This window comes from Thrips palmi, unplaced genomic scaffold (assembly GCF_012932325.1).
Source record: "Thrips palmi isolate BJ-2018 unplaced genomic scaffold, TpBJ-2018v1 HiC_scaffold_3, whole genome shotgun sequence".
NCBI lineage: Eukaryota > Metazoa > Arthropoda > Insecta > Thysanoptera > Thripidae > Thrips > Thrips palmi.
In genome coordinates, this window is record NW_023144630.1 from 12,129,896 (window position 1) to 12,153,212 (window position 23,317).

General features: G+C 42.7%; 2 protein-coding genes across 7 annotated transcripts in view; both read right to left on the bottom strand.

Annotated features, from left to right (window-relative positions):
• LOC117647989 overlaps positions 1-23,317 on the bottom strand; it is a 57,936-nt gene that overhangs the window by 30,248 nt on the left and 4,371 nt on the right. For all 6 annotated transcript variants that reach the window (XR_004587846.1, XM_034390032.1, XM_034390027.1 and 3 more), the window contains exons 4-10: positions 21,916-22,117; positions 21,647-21,778; positions 18,013-18,218; positions 13,632-13,836; positions 13,417-13,569; positions 11,691-11,816; positions 10,482-10,687 (exon numbers count right to left, since the gene is read on the bottom strand). Coding sequence is in view for 5 of the 6 variants with exons in the window: in XM_034390032.1 (XP_034245923.1) it covers positions 10,482-10,687; positions 11,691-11,816; positions 13,417-13,569; positions 13,632-13,836; positions 18,013-18,218; positions 21,647-21,778; positions 21,916-22,117 (1,230 nt within the window). In the remaining variant the exon portion in view is untranslated. The remainder of the gene's footprint in view (positions 1-10,481; positions 10,688-11,690; positions 11,817-13,416; positions 13,570-13,631; positions 13,837-18,012; positions 18,219-21,646; positions 21,779-21,915; positions 22,118-23,317) is intronic.
• Positions 1,189-6,075, bottom strand: LOC117647990. Its single transcript, XM_034390033.1, has 9 exons — positions 5,802-6,075; positions 5,611-5,719; positions 5,365-5,432; positions 5,086-5,293; positions 4,866-5,019; positions 4,340-4,435; positions 4,173-4,262; positions 2,802-2,891; positions 1,189-2,724 (listed from the first exon to the last, which is right to left on the bottom strand). The coding sequence occupies exons 1-9, from the start codon at positions 5,965-5,967 to the stop codon at positions 1,684-1,686; spliced, it is 2,022 nt and encodes a 673-aa protein (XP_034245924.1). The 5' UTR covers positions 5,968-6,075; the 3' UTR covers positions 1,189-1,683.

A 23,317-nucleotide genomic window follows, 5' to 3' on the forward strand; every position in this document is an offset into this window, starting at 1 on the left:
CACGCTTATTGGGTGTACATCACCATATCCAAAATTAGTGGTGCAGTATGTCAGGCAACATGTGGGTACCCTTGCCCAGCCACTGCCAACGGTCGCTGCAGCCACGTGAGTGCGGCTCTCCTGCACATTCTGGCTCATGTTCATCTCAATGGATATGGCTGTAAGTATTTAAATTATTTTGAGAAACGATTTTTCAAGGAAACATTTTTTTGGACAGAATGTAACTGTCTGAGACAAATCAGTATAAGAGTATAACTTCAACCATTTGAGATTAAGAGAAAAGCTCTTTCCTTTTTTTCCAACACAGTAATATGCGTGAGGTATTGGATCATCATATGATTCCGCTTAAAATTGGTAAGACAACAAAACAAAATATTTATAGTATTTTACGTGCAGTGGCTTGTTTTGACTGCAGTGTTTGCAATGACTTTTGCTATGCATCTTGGTGTGGATCACTGCATCTTGCAGCACCCTTCTATTAACATTTTAACAATGCTGGTAAATAGGTTGTATTTCCTTCACTTGAATATTTCAATTTCACAATTTACATCGAACCTTTCTCTTCATAATCTGTCTTGACTTGTGAATGCTCTACTTGTTCCTTGTGCATTGAAATGATCACATCATCTGGGTGGAGATGCCTTCCTTTGTGTCTTGCTGCCTATGGAGCAGTGGCTTTGAGCCTGTCACAAACATTTATCAAAAAGTAAACTCAGTCACAATTCAAAAAAAAATAACAATCCCACTTCATCATTTACATTTTGTCTTTTGATTTTTGACTTGATACTACTGCATGGACTAGTGTATTTTTGGGCTGCAGGACGGTGAATGTTTGCATGTACATTTTGAAACGTGTAGACAGAGAGAGAGAGAGCTGTGCATGTTACGCTGTTTTTTTAGCATGCTTGTGAATGTTTGCATGTACATTTTGTTTTAAAGTAGTACAGAGAAATAGCAGCATGTTATGCTTTTTTTCCTTCCTATTTTTGCACGCTAGTGAATGTTTGCATTTACATTTTGTTTCCAAATAGTAAAGAAATGTACTGTTAGAGAGTTAGCTGTGCATGTTATGATGGATAAAAGATGGCCTCATTGTAAACCTGAGGACCGCAATTCTTTACTGTAATTTTAGTACTGACAGAATTAATTATGTGTCCAAATGTTATATCTTGGCGAGGAGCTCTGAGAGGTGGTGGGGCACAAGTGTGAAGGTGGTGGAAAAAAACTAAATTCAGTTTGCCTGGTGGTAAAAATTTATTACTAACACAGTAGTGTTTTTCATTTGCCGTGTAATTGCAACTAACCATTTAAGTTCCAGCCTGTTATACATGTGACTTTGTAAAAGTTGTTATTTATTTGAGGGAATAAAGAAATCAAATTACATTTGTTCTTTGTTGCTTTGCATGCTAAACCTTGCAGAAGTAGTATCCCTTCCAGAAGTAGTTCAGAAGATTCCGAATACAGAAATTAGAACATGATTGGATTATTCGACTGCTTACTGACTGCTTTTTCAAACAAATTCATGACAACATTATTCTCTTTACAATGACACATAATAAATAATACTTTCTGAAGTAATAGACAAATTTTTTAACAGGGTTTCTGAAACTCAGCCTACACATCTAAATGCACTTAAATGAAATTTACAAACACTGACTAGAGAACAAACAGAACAAAATCATTTCAAAACAAGGCATGAGGGTCATCAACCTGTTCCGATGATTCTTGAACTTCCACTGGCTGTTCCTTGGTCACTTCAGGCCTGAACGACACATTACAGATTCTTGTTGGGGAGAAATTTCTCATGAATGCCGCAGAAAATACAAGCTTTGAAAGTATTGGTATAAGAGTCAGGGGTATGTCTCCTCTGAAGATCCTGTTGTCTTTGATGTCAGCCATAGCATGCTCCACATATATCCTGGCAGCAGCGATGGCTTGAGTCAAGTCCAATTCCTCCTTGGTGAAAAAGCGACCTCGCTCTTTAAAGGGTGGTCTAAGAATTTTGCAACCAATTTTTGCCATGTCAGATTGGAGCTCAAATCCTTTGTCCACCATAATGCAATCACCTTCATCAAGCAAGTCTTGTAGGTTGGACTTGAGTGTAGCCACCTTATCTGACATGCTGCCTTCCATTCCCTCAGAACAGAAGATAGTGGCTCCATGGCAGGAGATTCCCACAATGAACAAAGCTACATTCTTATGCTTGTAGGTTGACCAGGTATTACCCTGCTGCTCAAAATTAGAGGGAGTTTCGAGACCGATTGACACCCCATCCAGAATCACTCTCAAATTCTTGAATGGCTTCATAACAAGTGGTTTGTTCTTGAGCTGCTTCGATGCACTGATGAACATGTGTTCGCTAAGCGCTTTCATAGTCTCATATACATGGCATGTCATCACATAAAAGAGATCACTAATGTACGACTCACTCAATTTGTAAAGGAAAGACAGTTGCATCAAAGTCAGTCCTTGTCTAAATCGGAGAAAGAAGAGCAACAGTCGATCTTCCCCTGATATTCTTGTTGTTGTGTTGATTTTCATAGGAGTTGACAATCTATATTTCTGTTTTAATTTCAAAACAACATCTTCACCTCCAAGCAGGTTGTAAAAAGCTTCAAAATCCTCCACGCTCATGCCAGTCCAAGATTTGAAATCACTTTCTTCCAATTTAAATCTGTCGTAGTCAAAGAGGTTGGTCTGCGTTTCAGCATCACATGATGAGACCTGGAACAACGTAATAATTTTAGCCATTGGTTAGAAGGTAGTGTAACTATGGTTAACTGTGGTAGATTGTTATTTACCTTCAGTGCTGTTTGAGTGCCCTTGTTTTTCCCAAGAGAAATTCTTGCCATGAGCGATTCAGGATCAGTTGTTCTGGAAGGCACTGTTACCTGGAAATACAAAAATTATTATTATTATTATTAGTAGTACTACAATGTAGCTTTGAAATCAATACATGTCGACCAGTCAGGATGTTCTGCAATAGAACCCCATTTTTAAAAAACTTTCAATCCCTATCATTTTCATTGCAAAGAATATGCAATGTCTAATTTATTTTCCAGTTTTTGTTTGATTTATTTCGGTCTTATTTTTCACAGCTACCACCAGCACCTCTCGCCCACGGGTATGGGGCAGAGGAACATTGAAGCGAAATCCAGATGCTATTGCTGATAGGCAATATGATTCATTCAAGATAAATGTAAAGAGAAGGTCCCATTTTGATCCCCGTCCAACTGCTGCCCAGGGTGGACCAAGTTGCAGCCAAATAAATACTTTTTTGGCAGCTCTCCAATACAAAGAAAAACCATGTTACTGGCAAACCCATTTGTCTCTGCTATATGAGGATTTTGAACTTTCAGCTGAAGACTCAGGAGCTATACAGGAAAACCGAATGCTTTTCTACGAAGCACTAGAAGAACTTTATTCAATTTCAAAACCACACCAAGACTATGAAGGCTCCTTTGAAATTTCTGGCACTGAAGGGCAGGGCAAGTCAGATACTTGGAAATCTGTGCGCTCCCTCCACTGCACAGGTTCTACATCTTATAAAGTTAGCCACATGACACCCAAAGGAATTACTAATTTTCTGAGGTCTCATCTGTGGGGACTAGACCCCTTCACTTCCAAATCCTGCAACTATGGAACTAAAAATGAAGATACAGCAAGAGAAGCTTATTGCCTCCAAAAAAGGAAAGAAGATAATACTGTGGAAGTTTGCACAACAGGCCTGCATGTTCACACAAATTATTTGGGTTTGGCATGTAGCCTTGACGGCATGGTCTTTTCAGAAAAATGCCCTCCTTGTAATTTGGAAATTAAGTGTCCGTACACCTTGCGCAAGCATGATCCAAATCAATTTGAACAGGTGCTGAACCAAGACCAGCTTGACAGATTTTGCCTTAGAAGAAATGCAAGTGGACAGTTGGAGTTGAAGCAAGATCACAGTTACTATTATCAAGTTCAAATGGGGATGGGCCTAACAGAGCAAACATCGTGTGACTTTTTTGTCTGGTCCAAATTTGGCTCAGTTTTAATAACAGTCCCTTTCAACGTGCATTTATGGGAAGAAATCAGGGACAAAATGACAACATTTCACTACAAGATATTAGTGCCAGAATACTTCGCAAAGAAGACTCCAAGAGATCTACCTGCCATCACACTTGATTAATTACCTGTCTTTCTGGGGAGGATGGGTTGAGGGTTACTTCTTCAGTATCCAACCTGTCATGCTCCAGGTGAGTTTCAATAGATGAGGTAAGCAGCTGAAAAAATAAGGACAATTCAAAGTACCAGTCACATTTAAAGAACTGATAGTGTAAACGAGCAGTGTTTAGCTTACTGTACTACTAGAAGATGTTGTGATGAACAGGAAAGTCATTGTTGAATTGTCAGGAATGCCTTTTCTTGCAAATGTAGCTTGACTAACTTTCTTTACCTGCAAAAGAATTTTAATAGTTAGTGAACAAGTCATATTTTTATGTAACTGATCTATTATTAGTTAGTAACTTAACTATCTTTATGTACAAAAGAATTTTAGTACTTAGTGAACAAGTCATATTTTTATGTAACTAATCTATTAATAGTAAGCAACTTGACTTACTTTCTTTATCTACAATAGAATTTTAATTGTTAGTCAACAATTGATATTTTTTATACCTGACCTTTAATTAGTACAAAAAATATTGTCAACATTAGTTAATTGTTCAAAACGATTTCATTGTAGTATTTTTCTCATTATTTTTACAAAGCTGTTGTTTTGAAAAGATTGTAACACATTGCGCTGTCTGCATTACATGCCCTTTTATGTTGTAATTATTGTGCTGTGATACTTTGCTGGCAAATACGACAACATGTTTAATATTTACCTGTGCATCCTCAAACTGCTTGTTGACACCATATAAAGATATGCTCGTAAAAAGAGCTTGTGAGGAGGTTTCTGTTTGAGTGATACAAGATTTTAAAACAAAATCCTCTCCACACACAGTTACATATTGTGCTTGTGCCGCATTCAGACTGCAACTAAATGAAAGTAGTTAATACGCTGCTATACAGTCAAAGATTAAAACATTATATCCATTAACTTACTTTGATACATGTACAATTAGGTAGTGGGGCATTTTAATTGATAGTGGTTTCCAACGAAATGTGACAGCATCACATAAAGGGCAAAACTCTTCTTTAGATTCATACAGTTTCTGTTCTATTTCGCCAGAAAGGTTTTGCCCTTGCAATTGAATTTCAACCGACAGAAACTCTTGGTTCAGGTCTGCTGGATTGCACTGATTGCACCGCACTGTAATTTATAAAGAGAATATCAGAATGCTTCATTGCATTTTGGTAACTCAAATAAAGATATCTACATACCACGAACAAGCTGCTTCCCACCAAATAACTTGGAGCTCACCGTCTCCCACAAAGACATGTTAGAGTTCCTGAAAAAGTAAATTCGTTTTTCATCCAAATAAATTTTATTTACATCATTCTGAAATAAATTCTTATCTTAAATGACACAACTAACTAGACAAAACTCAGAGTTCTAAAATTACAAAGAATCTTGCACCTGTGAGTAAGTAATATAATTAAAATGTTAAGGCTCAGTGCATAACTTACAGTCCCAGTCCCATCCGCTTAGAGTGCTCCAATCTTAATGTGGTTATCAGCCTGAATAGGAATTCATGTGAACTTCTCTGTTTTTCGCGAGGCATCTTGATACACATTCCTGCACCCACAATACACAAACATTACAAGGTCAAACTGAAACACAAACATCAGTTCACTAATGGCCAGACATGTCATCTTACTTTTCCACCAATCCAAAAAAAATGTAGGAACGGTGCACCTGTTTGCAAGCACATCCGTGAGCTGTCTGAAGAGGGCACAGCTGCAGCAAAGGAGTGAGCGGCACCCATTCCTGTGCTCTTTATCATTCACTAGGAAGTCATGAACTTCTGGGACATGAAATAACATCTAAAAAGAAACAGTCAGGAGTAAAATTTCCAAGCAGGATGACATCTTTACTTTGCTACAGTTCAGTACCTGCAGAGCAGCACAAATATGGGACCCGCCTCCAACATTACAAATGCCGCAGTCAATGACATACTGAAACCAGAAATAAAACACAGTACATAGAAAAACTTGTGTGACTGTGTAATAAAAATCACCTTTCACTAACTCACCATATTGTCTAGAATGGAGCAGAATAGAGTCCTATCGCTGAACTGTGACCTACCCAAAACAAAATAAAAAAAAAAGATTGGCAGGTGAAAATAATAAGGGGGATAGGTACTGTAGAATATTCTGCGCTACTTTCTAATTTTTTAGCATCATGACGCTTTAGTTAAGAAGGAGAAAAGTCGAAAATAACTAGACATTGTAAGAAACTGTTACGTTGGTTGAGGTTAGGATCAACAAGTATTGTGATAAAGACTGATTTTCCATCTCCAACGGTAGAAAATAAACTTTAAACACTCCTCTGAACCTTCGAATACGCTGAGACACTAATGATTCGTGTGAAACAATATTTTGACAGCCTCATTTCTTACTTACACGAAATACACGCTTTTGAGGCCGCCAAAAGTAAACAACAGCTCCGCACGCACGATTTCTCATAGCTCCCCGACTCTACCCCCCACCACCGCCCTCCGACGCTGCGCGACGCTCTTTTGTTTTTCCCGTTTTCTTCTCCGCTTCCGCTTTGGATCTTCTCCGAAGTACCCTATTGGTATCGACAGGGGTATCGATTCCAGAAACTGTGTTCAAAACTTCTTCTGCTACTAAATCATCAATTTCAACTTCATTAAAAACAGTCTTTGAAGACTCAACAACTTCCTTAAAAGTATCACAGGTACTATCACAGTCTAACTTATAAGGAAAAACACTTTCATCAAATATGACATGGTGTCTGAACTGCATTTGTTTAGAGGTAAGATTCCACAATTTATAACCCTTTACATTTTCACTATCTCCATAACCAACTAGAATGCATTCATCAGCCTTAGGTCCAAACTTTGAACGCTTCTCCTTTGGAATTAAGGACCAAGCTCTACAACCAAATACTCTGAGTTTAGACAACATCACACTAACATCTACATTTTTACCCTTCCACAAAACCATAGGAATTTGAAAGTTAATAGATGAGTTTACACACAGGTTTCTCAGAAAGCAAGCAGTGTTGACTGCCTCTGCCCAGAAGTATTGTGGCATTCCTGATTGGATTAAGAGACAGCGCGCCATTTCCGCCAAAGTCCTATTCTGGCGTTCAGCCACACCGTTCTGCTCAGGGCACCTTGGTACAGTCCTACGATGGATGATGATTCCATTAGACACCAAAAAATTCATAAATTCATGATTAATGTATTCTCCACCATTATCAGTTTGAATTGCCTTAATTTTACAACCATGCTGCAGTTCTACTTTAGTTTTAAAATCAACAAACTTATTAAAAGCATCACTCTTCTTAGATAAAAAATACACAGACACATATTTGGAAAAGTCATCAATCAATGTGAACACATACTTAGCTCCACCCAATGATGCAGGTTTAATCTTTCCCATAAGGTCACTGTGCACCAGGTCTAAAACTCTTTCAGACTTCCTAACACTGTGCGAAGGAAAGCCAATCTTTGTCATCTTTCCTTTCACACAGGTGTCACACACAGAGTCACTGATTTCAACTTCTTCAAGACCTGGCATCCTCTTCAATGCAGAGTTGTGGAGGTGACCCATACGCTCATGCCATGGATCAGCATTACGCAGGTTCAAGGCCTTGGCCTCGACATCTTGGCTGTTCGATGGTTGAGTCTCTTGACACCAAGCTGCAGTTGAAGAAGGGTTTGGGTCCATCTCAAGAGCATACACGTCGTCCAGCACAAATGCAGTAAATGCAATTGCACCGTCTCTGCTCCTGATGCCAGTTGCCTGTGTCTCCCTGCAGGTAGTCTCCACACCTTTTGATGCCAGCTTCTTGACTGAAATTAAGTTCATTTCCAGGTCCGGCACATACAGAACTCCAGTGAGAGTTAATGACCAACCACCACACCTTTCCGTCATCTTTAACTCCACCTTGCCTTTCCCTTGACTTGTAGCATACCCTTTCCAATTTTGACAGTGCGGTTCACCGCTTGGAACTCAGAAAAACGGCCTCTGTCTGGAGTCATGGGATCTGAGGCGCATGAATCCAGGAACCAGATGTTATCCTGTGGCATCGACTGGGTTGACATACAAGAAGCTTTGGTGATACAAGCCAAATGTCCACTGCCACTGCTGGTCGAAGGTTGAGCGTTGTCGTTGTTCTGGTTTCCAGTTGACATGGCTGCCATCTGTTTTCGGAAATTCTCTGCACCATCACATTCGAATGACATGTGGCCCCACTCGCCACACTTGTAGCATTTGACATCACGTTTGGGTTTCTTGTTGTTCTGCTGATTGTTGAAGCTTTGGCCACCACGACCACCTCTGCCACCACGACCACCTCTGCCACCACGACCACGTCCCCTTCCTCTTCCTCTGGTTTCAGAAGTTTGATTTTGACTCTGACTGTTGTTGTTGCTTGAACTTCCAGAGAAGAGAGCGTTTCCAGGTTCCGCCTCAACAGGTGCAGCAGGCTCTAGGCTGAGGGACCTTTCTTCAAGCACCAATTTGTTCTTCATGTCTTGAAGGTTTAAGTTCCCCGATGCTCTGATTGAACGAACAAGGGACCCATATTTATCCAAAGGCAGACAGGAGATCAAGAACACAGATACCATGTGGTCGGTAAAAACCAAGCCACCACGAGCCAGCTTGCTGCTAAAGTCTTGGATCTTCCTGATGTACTGATGCATGCTCATATCATCAGTCTTCTCAAAACGTCCCAGCTGCTTGATTAGCATGGCAACGTGAAGCAGTGTATATCTTCCATGGACTTGAGGCAGCACTTGCCACATTCCACTTGCACGTGGCTGGTCCTTGACGTCCGGCAGAATGTCCTCGTGCACATGTTTAATGATATAAGCTCTCGCCCGCTGGTTGATCCTGTTGGTTTCCTCAGTCAACGGCCCCTCGCAGAGACCCGGGACTACGGACTCCCACAGCCCCAACTCGGTCAAATCGGCCTCTGCTTTGAGCGACCATGTTTCGTAGTTGTCGTGCGTCAGCAAGTTCGACGCTCCTCGTATGGCCTGGAGCAGTTCGTCTGACATTGCTACAACAGTTCACCGACTCGATCACGCACTTTCACTAACACGATCGCGACGCGATTTGATGCGCGGCGACTCCTGGGCCCATAACCTGTAAATTTGGTTTTGGGGCGTGTCCAGGGCGGATTGACTGACTGACGACAACTTGTGGCAGAGATGTTTATTGGTTCAAGGTACACAGATGACTGACAAGACAAGGACTACAGCATCATAAGGAAAACTCCGGAGAAGAAGAACAACACGACTTCCAACTTCTACCAACTTGACAGTAGTACCAACATAGTCGCCAACATTAAATTAATCTTACTACAAATATCAATATGCTACACTTTTGAAACTTTCAGAGTTATGTCTTTGGCTTTCTTGACAAAAATGCAATTACATCATGCATCTGATTGGATTAAGTTTACCCTGCAAACAGTTTTTTGTTTCTCCTGAAAAATGATGAAAATTAAGGGGAGACTATACTGAAAAAATGGCCGTTTTCGGTCAAAAATGTGAAATTGGATTTTCACGAAAATACCTTGTTCAGACCTTTGTCTAGCCGGTACAGCAATTGTTCCTTCTCACAAAATATATTAAGAATCTTTAAAAGCCGACGGAAGGAACGCAGCGTCGCGTAGACCCACGCAAAGTGTACGTTTTCTCGTGTTTTTTCAAAATTTTAGTTTTAACGTTAAAAAAGTTCCTTGCGTCATAAATTTTCATCTACGTGGCTAAAATTTTTACCAGATGTTCCTTAAGCTGTTCCCCACAGGGTCTCTAAGCCGGATTTTTGAATTTTGGTCAGAATTTTTTAATGTCACTAGAGAATGGTCAGTTTTTGGTCAATTTTAAGCAATTTTGACCATTTTTTTGTTTGTAAAAAAAGCGCGTATGAAAAAAAAGGTTTTGAGATCGAAAATGAAAAAAGCGGCTTAGAGAACCTGTAGAACAGGTCTTTAGGACAATAAAAACGATAAGTCGAATTTTCTGACATCACAAATACGACGCAAGGAAACTTTTTAGTGAACATATATTTTTAACTTTACCTTTGAATATCTCCTAAACCGTTTGGCCGAAAATTTTCATACTCCGGCTGAAATAGTTTTGAGTAATATTCTATCAAAAGAAAACAAGAGAAAATTTCTGCACTGGTAATCCTGGAAAAACCCATTTTCAGTATAGTCCCCCCTTAAGTTATACCCTTCTTCCGCTTCATGGATCAATTTAGAGGCGGGAACAGTGGGTGATCGGGCTGAATGAATGTCGTGGGAAACCGACAGAGGAAAAACGGCGCTGTTTTGTCCAGAAACCGGTGCACAGTACCTGGTGGTGTTTCCGGCCGAAGTCACCCCGCTCGTTGCTGCGGACGTAGGCGACGTACGCCAACGACTTGTTGGCTGAGGATCCCCCAATGGAAAGTCCACTGCAGGCGGTGCTGCTGCACAGGTTGATTCTAACGTTGCCTTGCACTTTCTTCTTCTGCACCTTCACCGTCACCACGTTTCCGACGAGAAGTTGCGTGGTGGTGGCTGCAACAGAAATTACTAATTTGGCATGTCCCCACACTCAGCTGTGTGGCACTCGTGAAGGCGGGCTTGCTTGCGCCGACCCGACTACAGGTGGGTGATTCCGTGCGAAAGTGAAATAATGGGTCAGCTGACTCCAGCTAAGGGCACAGCACACTTAGGTAGGTGATATTGGTAAACACCTTCGTTACAACTTATTTAACAAAAAACACCTCTAGACCGGCCTCTATGTTACCCTAGACATCGACAAAGTCGGTCGAAGTACGTCAAACGAGGGGGTATGCACTCGCGGCACCGATTTTCTTGCCGTCTGCGCCCTTTCGAAAATCGCGATCACGAGGCTGAAAAATACGAGTAGGCGCGCATTGAAACTGCCCCTCCATTGTTGCTGAGGTTGAATTGTTTGGCATGCTTTTAAAGGCTGCGGTTGTCTTGTCATGTTTTCCTCAATTCTGTAGAACAGTTCTTACCCACAACGTAAAAACAGCACGATGGTTGGTTTGACAAATTTTTTAAACTCGGGAGGGGTGATTTCGGAACGCGGGTGACTTTCGTTTGGCGAACATGAGCACTGTAAGTAGCGAGATGGAGTGAGGTGGTCATGATGTTAACTGAATCAGATTTGACCAGAACTCTTTTCTATTCGTTAGTTTGAATTTAGCGCATGCGCACTTTGAAATTTTTGGATTTTCTCATAATCATTGAACAGTTGGTACTAGCACGGTCCAATACATGGCTATTTCAAAATAGCCAAATGTGAAAATGGGAACACCCTGCAATGCGATGAGCATTGGAATTTTTTTCAATTTACGTCAAATTTACAACTTTCAGCCATTGTGGCGACCCCTAAATATTTTCCGATCGGTCTCCAATTTGGTCTGCGGTGGTTTTAGGTTACACTTGGACATTTGGGTATGGGTTCAAGTGTATCCTAGCCTGTTGTTGCCACCAACGATTCGGTTGGGTACGCCAAAGGTAGGCACCTAAAGAATACTATGTTACTTACGGCGGCCGCACGCTGAGTCCGACTCGTCACTGCCGTCGTCACATTGCTTTCGGCCGTCACATCGCAGATCCGAGTCGATGCATTGCCCGCTGGTGCATTGGTAGTGTCTAAACGTGCAATTGGTACCTGCAATCAACAAGTTATAAGCGTCCGGCAACAAGTCGGCCAGGAGGGTGTGGAAACTATCGGCAGCCTCGTCGAGGACAGAGGGGTCACACTAAATGTCATGGGTCTTTTTTTGTCCCACGAGTTATGCAATTTTAAGCATACATCCGATGGCGATATAATTTTTTTCCTGCCTGATCACACAAATTGTACTTTCATCAGACAATTTATCCCGCTTGGTGGACACAAAACTCTATCACCATCGGATGTGCTTAAAATTGCATAAACCATGGGACAAAAAGATGTCCTATGACATACACATTCTTTGTCGGAAGTCACTGTGTCATTCCAGAGGGACGTTCCTTGATATTGCCCCTAAGACCCATTCAAACCACTGCTTCCCCATCAATGTTGTTGGTCTGAAACCCAAATCCCGGGTCTCCTGAGAGCATAATTTGAAATTTCCAGACCGGAAATACTTCGCGCGAGTCCGGTGGAGGGCGATGCCTAAAGCCGGTCATCGCTCTCCCGGGCTGCTGAGTGCCGAGTAATGTTTGTGGGACTGCCATCGGGGCAGTAAGTATATTCTTGTCTGGAAAGTGTCGAAATTTGTAAATAAAGTGTCACTCTTTCAAGCAGTGGTCCAAGATACGCGAAAACTTGAATAGTTGCCGCTGTGTGATAGTTTTGTTTTGGCTGTCATTCCCATGGGACGCAGTGCACTGTGCGAAAAAACCACAGTGAATCCCGTTAATTTTTTTGCCGGGATTTACTGTAGTTTAGAACACAGGATCTACTGTGCCTGGCGACAGTATTTACTGTACCTGGTACAGGATATTCCGTACTCCACTCCTGTGGTACAGTGAATCCCGTTCAAAGTACAGTAGATCCTGTCAAAAAAGTACAGTAAATCCTGTACTCTGAACTACAGTGACAGCTGTACTTATCACTACAGGATTTACTGTGATTTTTTCCCAGAGTGTGACTTAGCGTTTCTTCAGAGGCTTCGTTTCTGTTTTCTCTTGTGGGTGAAACAAACAAACTTTAGTTGGATCAAACGGGAGAACACCTAAGGCTTTTCGATTAGTTTCCGAGTTATGGATCGTCCTTCCAGAACGACATTGTGAAAAACAAGGTTTCCACTTTTGGCGTTCCAAATGATGATTAAAAATAATTGGTTTGCATTGATGCGTCTGCCACTTTTAACTCACACTTTCCAAAAATTCCATCAAATGAATGATTTTAGATGTTTATTCGAAAAGTGACCCCAAAACACCGGAATACCATATCAGAATGGCACTATTGTCAGTTTGACATCAAGACCTTGCTTTCCAGCAAGACAAAATGTCCTTCTGGAAGGACAATCCATAACTCGGAAACTAATCGACCGATTTTGATATTGGCATTTTTGGATTCAGAAAGGCTTCAGCACTCAGACCATGGCTCTCTTCATTAGTTTCTGGCCCATATTCAGGGTGCGTGACTTAAGGACTGAGTCTCCAAGATTAAGTTCAATCAAGATTCATGCCGGAACTCTCAACAATGTTTGTTTGCTGTTTTATTTTTGTTCAAAAGGCACTTCAATGTAACTTGACCACTTGATTGTGGATTATGAACTTACTCGCCGGGGCAGCCACCCATTGACACATTGCGAGAATGTCGTCCTCGTCGCTGCCGTCCACGCAGTCCCTCCTGCCGTCGCAGCGCAGCGCTGCCGCCACGCACTCGCCGTCGCCGCAGCGGAACTGCGAGTCCCCGCACGCCGGCGCGTTGCCTGAGAGATTCAGTTTCGTCAGCTTTTCCACTCCAAGCAGCACGGCCGCCTCCTGGACTCACCTTCGAAGGTGACCGGCATGTCCGTCCTACGGTGGCGCGGCAGCACGCGCAGCAGCATGTACTTCTTTTCCTCCACCGGCACCGCGGCCGCCTTGTCGGGGTGGCCCCTGAGCCAGACGGCCAGCTCGGAGGGGCGGTGCTGCGCCTCGAACTCCACCTCGCCCTCGGGGAACCACCGCCAGCTCACAGCGTCCTTCTCGAACGTCTGTCGAACGTATCAAGTTTGTTTTTCACCACGATCTGCAGGCGGAGCCAACGCATTTTACGCCAAAAGGGCAGGTCATCTGCCAGCGCTTTTTCGGTTTTGTTCAGACATGTAACAACCACCGTAGAACGGGATAATGTCAGACAAACTTCGAGTTTTTTTTTTTGTAAATTTCCCCCTTTTAATTTCAACTTGAGGTGCTGAGGTGTTCATCACTTGTTCATTGACCCTTTGGCTAAACTCCCTCCAAATTTCAGATTTTTGTCCCGTCCCGTTTATTTTTTTGTAAAAAAAAAATGACGGAGGGACGGGCATATAGTACATGCTGTGCGTCCGTTCGTACGTTCGTTCGTCCGTCCGAGGACTTCCCGTGGTCCGATCTTGACCAAACTTGGTATGCAGCCTCCTTGGGTGACCCTAAGAACCGCCCGGTGGCAGCAAATCCGATCCGAGCCCCGGGGGCGCTGCTGCAGGTGCATCATGGTCTACATGGGGTCGAGGAGGATCTCGGCAACGGATACAGGTAGGGCATGTAGGGGTATTTTTGGAATCGGGGCGACGAGACAAAACCAACGGTACCAGTTTCAAGCGAATCTGAGAAGTTTCGACCCGGGTTCAAATCCCAGTGGGGTATTTGAACACTCTTTTTATTCGAGTTTTTGCATTGATTTGTATGTTTTTGAGGGCGCTGATGACGAAAATAACATCTAATTTGACCCCAGACTCAGGTTTAAACCCGTCAGGTTTAAAAAAAGGCGAAATTCACACATTTGTTAATTTACGTGACGGGCCAAAGTTGCCGATGTATATCGCTACTTTTCCTGTTATTAGGTGCAGTAGGGACCTTGCAATAACCCTCGGAATGCCGTCCCATATTTCCCTGCAATGTGGGGTAATATGAGACAAAAGAGAAAAATGGTATAGAAGTATGGAAAATTAACTCATTTAGGCGGGTCTAGAGTCTTTTTAAGTTCTTTTCATTCATTTTAAAGATGATTGGGGACTAAAATGAAGAAGACATAAAATCTGGAGAGAAGAAAAATGGGTGTCTCTAAAGAGAGCTGAAAAATGTCTAAGAAGTCATGAGTTGTGCCTGTCACATGAAAATACTAAACGAAGAGCATAGATGCCGGTCAGGTAGTAAAACCAATTCGTGTTAAAATCATAATTACTTGAAATTAATAACAGTGGAGTATGTTTGGCCTCATGTTTCAAACGAAAAGCGGTGTCTCTATTTTCCCTGCAATGTAACAAAATTGTTTTCCATCTGGAACAGGCGGCCCGGGAGTAGACATAACAGAACCAAATTTTGTCCTGATTATGTTGGCATGATTGTCTACAGACTTAAACCTCGTTCGGACGAGAACCCGAGTTCCAACCGAGGTTTCTGGGGAGGTTTTTACGAACTTTATAAAACTTGTCAGAATTTAGAGGATTTTCGTTTGGTTCTTAAGGGGGCAGTAGCGTCATTTGCACGTGTTATGACTTAATAATAGACAAGTTTTAGTGACTTCTTAGATGAAAAAAGCATGTGATTACTAATATAATGGAAATTTTGAACTAGGCATGCTGGAATCTTTTTAAAATGAATCGAAGAGGTGCAAAGTGTGAAGATAAGCCTTTTACGTCAAAATAGTATGCGCAAGAGGATTGTTCAAGATACGGCTAAATAAAGCCAAAACAGTCCAAAAAAGACAATTCGACTGAGTTCAAGACCTAGCATATGCCTTCAAAAATCAAATCTTAGTCTCTTTGAAGTATGATTTCATATTCCCAACAAATTATGACAGTGGGGTTCATTTTGAAAATGGCAAGACTTTCGCTAGAACCCCCCCCCCTCCCCCCTTGATGGCAAAACGGACAATTTTACTAAATTGTCGTAAATGCAGGAGTGTGCGAAAAGATGTATTTTAAGCACTTCCAGGTCCCGGATAGTCGAAGTCCCGACAGATCCTGAAAGAGGAAGGTCCAAAGGACCATTTTCCACCCAGAACTCATTTCATTCAATTTCACCAAACTTCTTCATTTTTTCACCTGTCCCTGGCCTTAATAATCCTGGCGAGTCTCTGATTGCCTTCCTGCGTTTCCTGTGAGCTCCCAAGGCCTCCTAGATCACGAAAAAAATATTCACGATGGTCTTCTGAACAACCGCTGGAGAGCAACACGACAAAAACAAAAAAAGGCGCTTTGTCTCGATTTTCCTTCATGTCTCGTATTACCCCGTTCTACGGCATTAAAATAACAGGAAAAGTGGCGATACAGATCCGCAACTTTGGCCCGTCCCGTACATTTTAAATTTCGCGAACTTCGTATATATTCAACCCTCACGGGATTTGAACCTGGGTGTGGGTCAAAACACATGTTATTTTCGTCATCAGCACCCTCAAAAACATGTAAAACAACGCAAAACTTGAAAAAAAAAGTTTGGTCGCAATATGACCCACCGGGATTCGAACCCGGGTCAACCTCACCGCTTTGCTCGAAACCAGTGCCGTTAGCTTTGTCTCGTCGCCTTGATTCCAATAATACCCCTACATGCCCTTCTAGCTGCACCCGTCACTCATGCCACACATGATGTCAGTTTCATTCCTCTGCCAATTTTTAGGCAAGTTGTGACCATTTCATCTTTAATTGTGAAAAAATGTGTTTTTGACTCACCACAAGTCGAAACCAACGATGAAAGTCGCGTTTCTAAACTCCGCAACGTCTAAACTCCGCGACACTATGTTAGTTTTCGGCTTCTGAAACTTGAAATTAGGCGTTCCAGGCCTACCGTCAACGGGGGTAACTTGGGACAGTTTTTCACGTTTTTGAACGCCAGAGGCAAGATTGTTAACCCAGACAATTGGATCCTAACTATGTTAAAGTTTGACCCTTTCCCCATGATTTCATGCTGGTCGGGTTCATTTGCCTCGATTACATCTTTTCCAAGCGGTCTCGAAAGAGTGTCCCAAGTTCCCCCATGACCGGGGGTAACTTGGGACAGTAGGTAATTAGCTACGTTCCCATGCATCTTTTGATGTTAATGGACGTAAAAAATTTAAGTCACAACATGTAGACCAAGAACTCAGGCCTAGGAACTCTTGTAGGACCGATATTTGACTATATCTAGGGCTCTACGTGGAACTCTTTATTCTACTGGTATTTTCCAGGCATTTTCTGAAAATTTCAAAATATGGATTACCAGAAGACAAAACTGCAGAGCAAGGCATCTCTTTCCATCATGAGCGTAAAATACGAAGTTTAAGTTATGTCAGGAACCGGGTCAGTCAACTCCTAGAAGGCTAGGACTGCTGGAAACATGAGGAAAAGACTGTCCCAAGTTACCCCGTAAAATTTCGATTTTTGAGAAAATGAAGTCTGGACCGAAGATGGGAAAACTATAATCAACGCCCTTTTGCGAACGATATTGTCTGTGTATGATCTAACAACCCAGAGAGACAAATCGGCCAAATCTGTATTTCACTCCTTGCACTAGGGTCAACTTGTCAATGTTTGACATATTTTGTCAAAAACCCTATTATGTAGTTTCCCGTTTCTCAGATACTAATTGCGATGTTATGCACCTTTTCTACTTTTCCGCGCGTGCCCTGAGGCCTCTGAAACAAAACCCTGCCGCGGGTTTGACGCTAGGAACCCCCGTCGCTGAATGGCAGCACCAACAAGCTGTACAGGGCAGACTGTCCCAAGTTACCCCCGGCGTCCCAAGTTACCCCCGTAGACGGTACATGATTTCTTTTCTGAATGGACTAAAAAATAATTTTGCCGAAAAAAATCTCGTTTGGATCAACTTTATTTTCACGGAATTCGGGCCCGACAATGTACTTTTCGATGCAAACCACCCGACTATCCAAACCTAGCCTTATCTTTGCTGCCATCCTCTTTTAGTGAGACAGGATAATTGAAGAAAGGAAACGGCAATATCTGTGAAAGAAAATGACGGTGTTCACCGCGCAAAAATTTACGACAAATTCCTGTCAAAGGAATCACAGTAAATCGCGTGAAACTTTTTACGGCGAATTCTGTTACTTTCTGTTACGGTCATTACTGTTTACAAAATGACTGTAACTTCTGTGGTTTGGCAACGGTGAGGTGTTTTGGCTACGGTAAACACTGGTAACTATAACAGTGTTGACAGGACTATTTTCTTTCAGTGTCTTGGGAGCACTCCCTCACCTGGGCGTAGTTGGTTCCATTGCCGCCACGTGCGTTGGCCTTGACGATGGCGGTGTAGGCGAGGTTGGAGGCGGCGTCGTTGCCGGCCACGCGCAGCACGCTGCAGTCGGAGCTCGTGCAGAGGTGGAACTCGACGTCCCCATGGAACTGCTTCCTGTAGACGCCCACCGTCACCACGTTGCCCTTGGGGAGCACGGTGGAGGGGGCTGCTCACGCACCGCCAATGACGAAAAATAATTGTCAATAGTGACAAGGCAATCCTGGGCCGATTGACAACTGTTGACCACAGACGATTTCGCCTATATTTTTGGCTCAAATGATATCTTCCCACATAGGTTGACACCACCACCAAATGTCAGCTCCCTAAGTCAAATTTTATAGGACCTGTGGGCAATCAAAGTTTTGGGCTTCTTCACTTTGGTCGTTTTTGACCAAATTGCATGTCTTCACTGAAGTGCTCCGGAACTCTGTTCTTTGAGGTTCAGGGGGACAAGACAAAAGTTAGTACCCGTACGCAAAAGTGAGTGGGCAATCCGAATATGTATGCAGAATCGACCCCACAGCTAATAAACGCCTTTTTGACATAGTCCCCTGAGACTTTTTTTCGGCGACTGACGGGTGTAATGTCTCGAGGGCGTCTCTGTCCGCGACTATATACAGTATATTGAAAATTTACTCTAACTCTTTGGAATTGACTTTAAGGCGAGATCTTTTCAACTTCACGTTAAAAACGCCACCTTGAAATGCAAGGGGATGTCTTGTTATATTTCTAAGGGCTTTGAGTAAATTTTCCATTTGGTCCAAATCCAGTTAATTTTTAAAGTTGTCCAAATCAGGATCTTCCTACAGAAATGGATTTGTCTCGTCAAGACAAACAAAAAATATCATCGCATGCCATAGGTTTGGATGGAAAATGAAAAGGCTATTCACCCACAAACTTTAAAAGATGATAACAAAAATTACCTTTTTGGTACTTTTGAAGTTCAATAACGTTGTCATTTCCCATCCAAACCTATGAGATGTGTTGACTATTGACATTTTTTGTTTGTCTTGTCGAGACGAATCCATTTCTATAAAAAGATCTTGATTTGGACCACTTTGAAAATTCACTTAAACCCCTTGGAAATAAACTAGACATCCCCATGGATTTCAAGGTGGCACTTTTACCGTGTTTGTACAAACTACGGGAAACGCCGTACTTTCAGGTACGGCAAACATCATACTCACTGAGAATGAGAGAGCCACCACCATCGCCCTTTCATTGGGTAACGCACGCACCGTTGCCCAAATTTGGGTGACGAGCCCGCGGTGACCAAATTTTAGGCAGTCATAAAATCGTCGCCCAAATTTGGGTAACGTCGTCGGCGACGCCGTGAGGTCCCCGATGACGCTCTTCCGGGGCCACGACGATGACCCAATGAGGCGTTGAGGCCTCCGGTCATCGTGGTGGCCCCGGAAGGACGTCACGGCGTTGTCGACGGACGGCGTTACCCAAATTTGGGCGACCAAACGCCTGTTACCAAATTTCGGGGGATGAATTTTTCGTCACCAAAATTTGGGCAAAGAAGTTGCATCACCCATTTAAAGGGTGATGGTGGTGACCAATTCATTCTCAGTGCTGGGTACGGTAAACGCTGCTCTTCTAGGTACGGTAAACACCGTACTTTTAAGGCCAGGGACAGGTGAAAAAATGATCTCAGAAACTGCTGGTCCAAAACTTCTTATTTTCTGTCAAAATCTTACTCTTGATGATAAACTATTTCACCCAAAATCCCATCCCATAATATCAAGCGGTTCCTGAGATACAGGCTTTTTTATAATTTTTTAAGTGTTTGTTAAAAAATTCCTGTGCGTTTCCCATTTTGGGTTATTGACCTGACCGACATATTTTTTTGTTCGTCTAAGTCCAAAGAACAAACGCAAGTGACAGATTTTAGTTTCCGGCACTGATAGCAAAATACCAACTTTTCAATTTTGATATTTTTCAAAAACCAAAGATTTTCCCTTTTTTTTGTAAAAACCGATATCCAAAACCATACTTCTGGGTGGAATATACATAACCTGTCACTTGCGTTTCCTCGCAATAACCTACTGAGTCAGTGGAAAAAATATCATTGACGACACTTCAAACTGTATGCGCACAGGACCATTCAAGTGTTAAAAAAATGTCTTCGGAGAAAAGGGCGTTTAAAGTTTGGTGACAGATTTTAATGGATTTTCAGCCAAAAAAATCTCCTTGCGCATACTATTTTGTCGTAAAGGGTTGACCTGGATATTTTTCACTTCTTCGATTCATTTTTAAAAGATCCCAGCATGCACAACTGAAAATGTCCAATACATTATCATTGGCAAGCTTCTAAAGCATGCATTTCACTTAAATTGATCAACAATGTACAAAATAGACAAGTTTTAGTGACTTCTTAGATGAAAAAAGCATGTGATTACTAATATAATGGAAATTTTGAACTAGGCATGCTGGAATCTTTTTAAAATGAATCGAAGAGGTGCAAAGTGTGAAGATAAGCCTTTTACGTCAAAATAGTATGCGCAAGAGGATTGTTCAAGATACGGCTAAATAAAGCCAAAACAGTCCAAAAAAGACAATTCGACTGAGTTCAAGACCTAGCATATGCCTTCAAAAATCAAATCTTAGTCTCTTTGAAGTATGATTTCATATTCCCAACAAATTATGACAGTGGGGTTCATTTTGAAAATGGCAAGACTTTCGCTAGAACCCCCCCCCCCCTCCCCCCTTGATGGCAAAACGGACAATTTTACTAAATTGTCGTAAATGCAGGAGTGTGCGAAAAGATGTATTTTAAGCACTTCCAGGTCCCGGATAGTCGAAGTCCCGACAGATCCTGAAAGAGGAAGGTCCAAAGGACCATTTTCCACCCAGAACTCATTTCATTCAATTTCACCAAACTTCTTCATTTTTTCACCTGTCCCTGGCCTTCAGTACGGCAAATCCTGTTTATAAATTAACGGCGAATACCGTACATTTTTCTCACAGCGAAGAGAGCAGCTAGTCAAGAATTATATTTTGAACAAAGAGATCTGTAAGCAGACGCACCGATCAATGAGATCTCATTCGAATGAATGTTTTTCAGGTGCCGAGATTGCGAGCGGCCACGTCCACACCCTCGGTTGATTGAGCCGCTTGTTTTTAGGTGGTAGTGAGGAATGATTTGCCCCCAAGAACGGGTCCAGTTTGGATTGCGGGATAGTCAGAAATCTTAAGGTCGTAAAAACACTAAAAATGGGCAATTTTCACCTTCTACTGCATTTTTAGCAGTGATGCACTGCCTTGTGATCGATTCTGCGCAGATTCGGATTGCGGACTCACTTTTACGTACGGGTACCAATTTTAGTCCCCCTGAACCCAAAAGAACAGAGTCCCCAAGCACTTAAGTGAAAATATGCAATTTGGCCAAAAACGACCAAAGTGAAGCAGCCCAAAACTTCGATTGCCCACAGGCCCTATAAAAATTGACCTAGGGAGCTGAAATTTTGTGGCCGTGTTAACGATTGGGCAGGTAACAATAGCGAAAAATGAGCGAAATCGTTATTGGCCAACTTCGACTACTGTAAATTGGCCGAAATCGGCCCTGGAATTCCTCCATAGATGTCTCACCCCCGTCACACAGTTTCACGTCCTCGTCACTGTTGTCGCCGCAGTGCTTCTGGCCGTCACAGCGACGTACCGAGTCGATGCAGTCCCCGTCGAGGCACCGGAACTCCGTGTCGCTGCAAGCGGCTTTGTTGCCTGCAAGGAAGAAATCACTCTTAGCTGCTACCACATGGTCACGTTGCTACGCCTCCGAGTCTGCTGCTTATATCTTATTGCAGTGAGCACAAACGGCAATTGTTTCGGCAAACAGCAAAACGTGGTGGCTGCCTTACCGATGAACTCGACGGGCATGGATACGCTCCAATAGTTATGCTTCACCAGCAGCTTGTCGCTGGGCTCCTGGACGGGCACCACGGCCGCCTTGTCCGGGTGGCCCGCCAGCCAGACGGCCAGCTCGTTGGGCCGGTGCTGCACCTCGAACACCAACTCGCCCTCGGGGAACGAGGTCCAACCGTTGGGGTCTTTTTGAAACGTCTGCAGGCAGGTGCACAAAATTTACATTGTTTTGCAATCTTTAGAGTAACAGTTCAGAATAAAAAGTTATGCATTTGATAACTTTCTGACAAAATTTTAATTTAAATTCAAGTTATCCTGTGCATAAGCCGTTTACAAAATATAGGGGACGAAAATATCAATAAATGTTAAGTTTGCGTCAGGGATCCTTAACTTACCTTGAAAGGGCATCGGAACGTTTTCGTAGGCGTTAAAATTATAGCCCGTAACTAATTAGTTCGTTTAAATAAACCCAGAAAGTTGAAACTTTGCTTAATTATTAGGTTCATTGTGGTGAGTTCCCAAAACAAAATTCAATCAAAAATGTTGAACGGTCTCTGAGATAACAGGAAAAGTAGCGATATACATCGGCAACTTTGGCCCGTCCCGTACATTAAGAAACGTACGAATTTCTCCTATGTTTGACCCTAACGGGAATTAAATCTGAGTCTGGGGTTAAAATAAATGTCGTTTCGTCATCAGCCCCCTCAAAAACATCGAAACAATGCAAAAACTCGAATAAATGAATGTTCCAAAAATCCCCCGCTGGGATTTGAACCCGGGCCCGAACTTCTCCGATTTGCTCGAAACGGGCACCTTTTGGTTTTTCTCTCGTCGCCCGATTCCAAAATACCCCTACATCCCTCCTAGCTCCCATCCGTTGCCGAGATCCTCCTCGACCCCATGTAGACCATGATGCACCTGCAGCAGCGCCCCGGGGCTCGGATCGGATTTGCTGCCCCCGGGGCGGTTCTTAGGGTCCCCCAAAGGGAGGCTGCATACCAAATTTGGTCAAGATCGGACCACGGGAATCCTCGGACAAACGAACGAACGAAGGGGAACAACGAAACGACGAACAAACGAACGGACGCACAGCATGCATCATAATATGCCCGTCCCTCCGTCATTTTTTACAAAAAATAAACGGGACGGGCCAAAAAGAGAGGTAATTATGGCTTCTCGAATTTGTACGTGGAATCCTTTGGGAGTACGTGCTACAGTCCACCCCCCTAACCTTTAGCGAACGTTGTCTTATGATACGTTATGAGACCGGTGTTGGTTAATTGTTATGTTAAGGATCCCTGGTTAGCGCGTCCTGTCGCAGGGGAAATTGGGTTTTGAAGGAAAAACGGAAGGTCCCCGACTTAACGTTTATGTTTTTTACACAACGTGTTTTTTGTT

Excerpts from the sequence above, each read along its gene's own strand:
- LOC117647990 (XM_034390033.1), bottom strand. The coding sequence starts at position 5,967 with ATGTTATTTCATGTCCCAGAAGTTCATGACTTCCTAGTGAATGATAAA. Across the intron at positions 5,720-5,801 it reads TTTTTTGGATTGGTGGAAAA|GAATGTGTATCAAGATGCCT; the intron begins GTAAGATGACAT and ends TTGTGGGTGCAG. Across the intron at positions 5,294-5,364 it reads TGGGAAGCAGCTTGTTCGTG|TGCGGTGCAATCAGTGCAAT; the intron begins GTATGTAGATAT and ends TATAAATTACAG.